This window comes from Sorghum bicolor, chromosome 7 (assembly GCF_000003195.3).
Source record: "Sorghum bicolor cultivar BTx623 chromosome 7, Sorghum_bicolor_NCBIv3, whole genome shotgun sequence".
NCBI lineage: Eukaryota > Viridiplantae > Streptophyta > Magnoliopsida > Poales > Poaceae > Sorghum > Sorghum bicolor.
This window is the reverse complement of record NC_012876.2, coordinates 17,758,114-17,765,326: the sequence shown is the minus strand read 5'-3', so window position 1 is coordinate 17,765,326 and position 7,213 is coordinate 17,758,114. Positions and strand designations below refer to the sequence as shown.

Below are 7,213 nucleotides of genomic sequence, written 5' to 3'. Positions count from 1 at the left end.
CTTGATTTGAGTTCATATGAAAAGTTATGAGTTATTTTTTGATATAGAGTTTTTAGATTCGACTTCTTTTATCCAAATGAGACTTAAAAATAAGTTTAGGGATCTGGATGACACAATCGAACAAGTTTGAGGACCTACATGAGAGATTTTCATATTTAGGGACTAAGATGATACAACCAAACAAGTTCAGGTATCGTTTTGCAAGTTTAGAAACCAAGATGACATACCCAGACAAGTTTAGGGACTGATAATGAACTTTACTCTTAAAAAAATAAGGCCACAAGAAAAAGACATGTTTTTTAAGGCTATACAGATAAATATCTCAACAAATAAACAACAACGAATACACACAAAAAATAGTGAAGACTAGCAGGAAACCCTGCGCAACACAAGGGGTAGGGAAGTGATAAAATGTTGTGATATCACTTCTGTTACTGAAAGTGTATTGTAGAAGCATAAAGCAGTAAAAACAGAAGTGCATATTTACATATATGCTGCAGCTCCAATCGTGAAGACTGTGCTCTGAAACCAATATGTACATATAGGTTATAGGTCCAATATACGGGCACCCGCGGCACCCAGTATATGGGCGCATCGTGGAGGAGCGCAAAGGGAGGCGAATCATAGGATGAGGCGAGGTGCCCACGGCAGGAGGATGGCGTCCCGGGGATGCCACGGTCTGAAGCGAGGATGTAGCCGATGCAGTACTCTTTTTTTGATTGACGAGGGAATGAGGGAATATGATATGCTTTTTTTTTTAATTCAGGAGGAGATGCGATAGGATAGAAACCCGGAACGTGGAAGACATGGATGGTTGTAGTGAGGAGGTTAGAGATCCTGCGGTGGTAAAATGTTACTGTGCTTGGAACAGTGCTGTGTGAGGGGGTGCTGGTGATTTGTGAGAGGGCTCCAGTGCTCCAACTTTAGGAGTATTGTATAGATAACTAAGTGGAAATAAATCAAAATATAGCAAATGGACCATGGTGAAATAAAACTGAGTCAATAAGCATAGGATGAGTGATGGGTCAACCAAAATATTATTACCTTTACTTCACTACTTCCATTATGGGAACAAATTTCAATGGCTCAATTACAACAGTCGATGGCAAATATTATTTACATTTTTACAAGATATATATAAAGCAACTAATTTCAGAGAAGAGACACTACACACACTGATAAAAACAGAGAAAAGGGACACATTAAAGATAACATATATCACTGAAGACAAAGGGATGCAAACAGATGCTTGATTTCCCTTCATCTCATGCTTTTTTTTTTTTTACTTTTTCTTTCATCATTTCTACAGAACATCAGTTCCCATAACATACAGAATCTAGCTAGCTACTTTCATTTATACAAGAAATTACAGTTTTCAGTTCAAGCATTCGCCTCAAAATTGGCCTGACAAAGTTAACAACACGAGAGGGGGTAAAAATAGTCCCACAGCTTATCGAAAAGCCAATATCATGGGCGATGATGCAACCAAAGAAAAAAGAGTATTCCCACGTCCTCCACACAAATCAATGAACAGCCCATATTCTTCTTTAGTCGAGGATAGTACAAACAATATCTCGTGAAGAGTCAGATATCCTAGCAGCCTCGGCAATCCTGAGAGCCATGATGGATTTGTATGCCGCGAGCTCTGCGTTTGTCATGAGAGACTGGGCTCTGTTGCGCAGTCGAATAGCTGTTTCTACAGCCTGTTTTGCTGCACGTTCAGCTTGGGCAACTCTCTGCAAAGCTGCCTCCTCTTCAGCATTGTCTGTCAACCATAATGCACAAACAAATGAAATAAGATTATTCTACCTCTGTAGAACCATAGTAATGTGATAAATACTAGATTGGCCACCGATTAATGCCATTAGAGCATCTCCAATAATCTTTCTAAAACTAGCTCTCTAAATCATCGTTTGCAAAGCCATCTGCATAAAAATCGCTTTCTATATCTTTCCACTCTCCAACGGCCTTTCTATATCTTGAGCACACTCTAGAGAGCCATTTTCACTAACTTAGGCTAAGCAAGAAATACTGAATAGAGGATGGCTATATTTGGATAACCATTTAAAGAAGCTGCTGGAGAGTATTTTTCCATCAAAATCTCTATTTCTAGCAATTAGGAATGATATAGAGAGTCTCTTGGAGTTGCTTTTAGATGTATCATACTTAGGGCACATATTTTATTGTTTTAATTTTGTTGACAAGTGCATAGCAAGATTGGCCCCAGAAGAAGGAAGTCCATGACAAGGTCTTAATGCTATGGATCTCAAATGTTAAACAAAGGAGATAAACATGGTTCTTTCTATGGGTGGTGGTGGTGGGTGGGGGAGGGGACTCATCCAACAGCGCAAGAATTGAAGGTGATTAAGATCTGTCTCCTGATTGGATTTCCACATTATCAGATTTAAATGTATTGCTCAGTAGGGTTTTTTATGCAGTAGTAATTACCTAGCAATAAAGCTTCAGGCTTTCCACGACCGGCTTGGCTTTTTTGTCTCTTAAAAGATCTCTTTCGCTTCATGGCAGACTTTTGTGATAGATGTCCTCGCCTTATGGGTGCACCCTAAGGTTGAAACAGTGTATCAATTAGATAATATACACTGAATGAAAGCTTGACAAAAAGAGAAATAACAGGACATAGCTGTAAAAAGAATTAAGCTTTGGTAATAGGTAACTGGTATCAGTAGATGGTATAATCAAGGCTAGACAGTAGAAAAGGGAAATGATATAACAAAGCAGTGTTGAGCTTGGAAATGGGTATGAGAAACCCCAAAATTACCTGAAATACCCTTAGCAATGGTGCAGCTCTCTTGGACCTCTTACTTGTCCAATATTCATACACAGCATGCACATTCTCATCATTTCCTAAAGCAGGATATCTGGGAAGAAGCTCACTCAAATCATTTTTTCCTTGGGGATTGTTGTAGGCATCCTTTTCAAATATGCTTATTATCCTCTCAAAGTCTTCGTAAGAGATATGGTCCCTTTGAGAGCTGTTTGGATCAGAATCTGCATGATTCAACTGAATGAGCCATTGTTCATCCTCTGAATCCATGTCATAAATAGAATCCCTTGAGATAGCTCGTCCAACTTCATCATCCACCATCCTGATATAGTCTGGCACAGGGCGTGAGAAAGGATCTGTAACAATCCCTTCCATGTCATCAGAAACTTCATGTACCCCAGGAATTGGGATCGTCTTCCCCTGGGAATTACGCTCACGGCCCACAACATGCAACTCTTTGAATAACAGCCAGTCCCACTTATCAGTGAACTCAAGCTTCCATGCATCATCAACTGCCCACATGTAGGCTTGAGTATGACGATTAACGACATATGACCTCATATCTGAAGGTTTAAGAGAGTACCTAGTAACACCTTGTATCTTCACAACTATACACCACTTATTGGTATCTGATAGTTCTAGCATAACTTCAGCACCCTCTTCCCTCCAGCACCTATCAGCTTGAAGATTTAGAAGGTTTGCTTTGCTGTGAACAGAATCTATGTTCTGTCTCACCTCAGCCAAGGCCAGCTTTTCATTCATTCTCTCGACAGGGCTCTTCAAAGAAGATCTCTTTCTCCTAGTTGATCCCATGGGAGTCGAAACATCACTTTCATCCATGTTTTCAAGCAAATCAAGAGAAATTTCTAATGTTGCTTTAGGTTGGAGAGGCTCCACTGGAGGTTCTTGCCTACTTGATCGCAGCTTTAATTCTGTTTGCGTGGCAGCCATGCTGTGCTTCATCCCAATTCCATTGTCAGGTAATCTAGTTATAAGCCGCCGCCGATTTCGAGGATGTCTCATAGTTCTCCTCCGCCTTTGATGCTTCTTTAGCCTCAGACCATGTGCCACTAGTCCAGCAACTTGTTCAAGGGGCATGTAGTTCGGAACCACTCTGCAAGGTTCATTGCTGCCCACGTCAGTAGTGGCAAAACCACTGCTTTGAGCCCCAGAATCCAAATACAAAGGAGTGTGAGGATAGATTTCTTCAGATCCCCCATCCAGCAGCCTGCTGTGCCGAATCATAGCTGGCAGATACATCGATTCAAGAGCTACAGCATATTGCAAGCTCCAAAAGTATGAAGGAAGTGCTGAGAAATCAACTGACAGAAGCGGTTCAGATATCTTGGAACCATGAAGCGCACACCACCCACAGTGCGCAAGAGGCCTATGTAACAATGCAGACTGCAGAAAGAAGCACAAATGTTACACCAATTATACCAGAAACAAAATAGGGCTGATGAAGGCTGTAGAAAGCTTACGGCACTCCGGCGCTGGAGCTTGACAAAGTGCACCCCATGGAATGCAAACGCAGCAGCTACGCCAGCAGACATGATGAAAGTAGCAAGGTTCTGGAACTTTCCACGCTGCCTACTGCGGCACATCCACCGCAGCATGGGTAGAAGAAGGCCAAGGAGCCGGTGAGAGCTCCCAGGGCAAGACGTATCAACAAGGATGATCAGCGTCTGAGCCCCAGAGTGAGTGGCGGCACCATCTACAAGGGCCGATAAATGGGCATCCAAGAAGCCAGTTCTTGACGCAAACTCAAGGGAGGAGGAGCATGGAATCGCGGCGGCGAGGTCACAGGGGACCGCTCGCTCTTGCGGAAGGAGATGGCTGACCTTCGATCGCTTGCCCTTCCTCCTGGTATATACTATCCCAAACCTCCTGCTGCCGTCCTCGTCCTCGGCGACGACCTCGGAGGCGGAGTGCCTCCGGCGGCGGCGTTTCCTACTGTACACGATCCCGAAGGACTTCGTCAGAGGTGGCAATCCCGGTTTGGGGCAATCCTCCTTTTGGTGCTGCTGGTCGTGGCCGTGGCCGTGGTTGATGTCGACGTGGAAGGCTGGGGCCTCCTTGGCGTCCCAGCGGATCCGGTCGGCGGCGAGGCGCTTGCCGGAGCGGAGGACCCGGGTGGCGGGGTCGGCCTGGTCCTGGGATTGCGGCGGCTTGGGCGCCTTGGGCATGAAGACGCGAGTGGAGCGGCGGGCCCCGGCGGCCGGCATGGGCTTCCCCTCCCCCGCCTCCTCGTCCTCCTCGCCTCCGTCGTCTACCCTCGCCTCCGTCTCGTCGGGCCCGGGGCTCCTCCCGGGGAGGCGACCCCGGCGGCGGCGGCGCCGGCGGGGGGGATCCGATTGCGATCAGATCCCGCACGGTGAAGTGAAGGTGGATTGAGTGGTCCTCCCGAGCGCCGAGGAGAAAGATCTACGGTGCGGAGTGGGAGGGGGAGGAGGCGGACAGCGCCGGTGAGGTTGGGAGGCTCAAGTAGGAGATGGGGGCGGGTGGCCGCCGACTCGCCGCGCCGCCCGCGGCCGCCGCAAGGAGAAGGACGGGAAGCTTCGGGGCGGCTAGGGTAGGGTTACAGCGGGGCGATGGCGACGGCGACGTGCGCGTGCGTTTGTGATGAGACTGGGCCGGTCGTGGGCTGTCTGGGCTGTTTCTCTCGAGTTCTGGATTCATAGTGATCAAGCTTTACATTTGCCCGAGTACGGGTCGCTAAAGAAAAAATGCCCGAGTACGGGTCCGGGTCGGGCAGGCGAGCAGCCGCCGCCGGTTCGGTTCGGGTGTTTTTATTGACTAGTTGATGGCGCGCGCATTTGCGCTTTAGCATAAGCAATCCTGAGTGAGCCATCATGGTATTTAAGGAGAATGTACAGAGCATAGTATTTATTATATATAAAAGAGTATATATCATAGTAGTCATTAGGTTTGGTACACGCTGAATTTGGCTCAACATACCAAAGCATCATAGGGCGCTGGGTTGGTATATTACACGACACAATTATCCAGTTGGGTGCTAATTTATTTGTGTCAGATGTGGTGTTCAAAGACATTTTGACAGTATGCGCCCGAAATATTATACAGGAAAGCGAGCTATGGGTTTAAGAGTTTTGGTGGTTGTGCTGTAGACATCACTATTAACCAATGTTCATGCTTCACGTGAAATGTTGATGGATGAGTCCGTGTCAGGATGGTGTGGTACGGTGTTTTGCCTGTCGAGAATCAGGAAGGGGTGTCATCGCTATATGTTAGTATGCAAAGTATCAGTAGTGTGAGGTGTAGGCAAAATGCAATGCAAATTTATTTGCTTAGTGGTTGGGAGGTGTCTTTGTTCTGGTCGTCTGGTACATTAAAAGTAATTGTTTTGTCTATGTTATGGTGTTGTTTATTAATATATTGTTTTTATAGTGTGTTTACATACCTGAGTACGTATATGCTTCATGTTGCTCCTCTATGTCAAGATGAGTGTCTCCTGTAAATGGTCAAGTAAAAGATGGTGAGAAAAAAAAAGAGAGCTTCTCTTGTTTTCGACTTATGTTGTGCTATTATTTTTTTCATTTAGACTGCAGATGTGGATGTGAATACCTCCATGCAAAGATGGCATCCGGTCATAGGTTGTCGAGGATAGTCGGCCAAGCATTTCTTCCATATATGTGTCATACCATATTGGCCAAATGTTGAGGAGACAACCATAGCGTGTTATCATACTAAGTGCTACATGTGCTGCTTGAGACATGAGGGTTTGTGATCCATGAACATCAACTGAGTACGATAATGTTGCATGACAAAATGAGATGGCATGGATTGTGCATGTTTCACTGAGAAGACAGTGGACTGTGAAATCACAATAGCGATGTGGTGGTATTCCGGAGATGTGAACAGTGAGGCGTTGTTTGGGAAGAACTGTGCTAGTGTTAGTAAGAGGTTATATCTGATCTAAAATGGTGTGCTGTAAAGACACATCACAAGGGCAAGAGCGTCATAGGAGGGAAAAAAATCATTGACATGTCAGTCACATATATACAAAGCAAAAACGAAGAAATTGTCTTTTGTTTCTTATGGAAAATTCATTAGTGGCCTACGAAAATGTCAATACAGAATTATTAGCATCAACTATTACATATTTGTAACACATGTGAGATTTCAATATTCTATTAAGGCACTCCTTTGCAGCTAAAAATAGTTTTAGAGAAAAGCAACTCTGTTAGGAACTTAAATTTTGTTGACTCTTTTACTTTAAGTGATGTAGCCAAGTCATGGCAGTCTTGAATTGGACCTTTGAACTTTAAAATTGATGCGATGGTAAAATCTAGATTTTGCAGCCTTCCACAAATAAGGTAAGCTATAGCTATACTAATCATCCTAAGACACGAACTTCCTCAAGGTGCTCTAAATGAAGCGGCATGAACACCTAAAATTGAAGACAAT

The 7,213-nt window shown here is 44.7% G+C and overlaps 1 protein-coding gene across 1 annotated transcript; it reads right to left on the bottom strand.

Annotated features, from left to right (window-relative positions):
• On the bottom strand, window positions 1,208-5,448 carry LOC8073286. The gene is made up of 4 exons (XM_002444096.2): window positions 4,267-5,448; window positions 2,780-4,189; window positions 2,449-2,563; window positions 1,208-1,765 (listed from the first exon to the last, which is right to left on the bottom strand). Exons 1-4 carry the CDS (start codon window positions 5,008-5,010, stop codon window positions 1,548-1,550), a joined length of 2,487 nt encoding a protein of 828 aa, XP_002444141.1. The 5' UTR covers window positions 5,011-5,448; the 3' UTR covers window positions 1,208-1,547.

What these genes read in the sequence shown, in the direction of transcription:
- LOC8073286 (XM_002444096.2), bottom strand. Translation starts at nt 5,010, where the DNA reads ATGCCGGCCGCCGGGGCCCGCCGCTCCACTCGCGTCTTCATGCCCAAG. An exon ending in CATTGCTAAGGGTATTTCAG is followed by an intron (nt 2,564 to 2,779) that starts GTAATTTTGGGG and finishes TTTCAACCTTAG; the next exon opens with GGTGCACCCATAAGGCGAGG. An exon ending in GCCTGAAGCTTTATTGCTAG is followed by an intron (nt 1,766 to 2,448) that starts GTAATTACTACT and finishes TATGGTTGACAG; the next exon opens with ACAATGCTGAAGAGGAGGCA.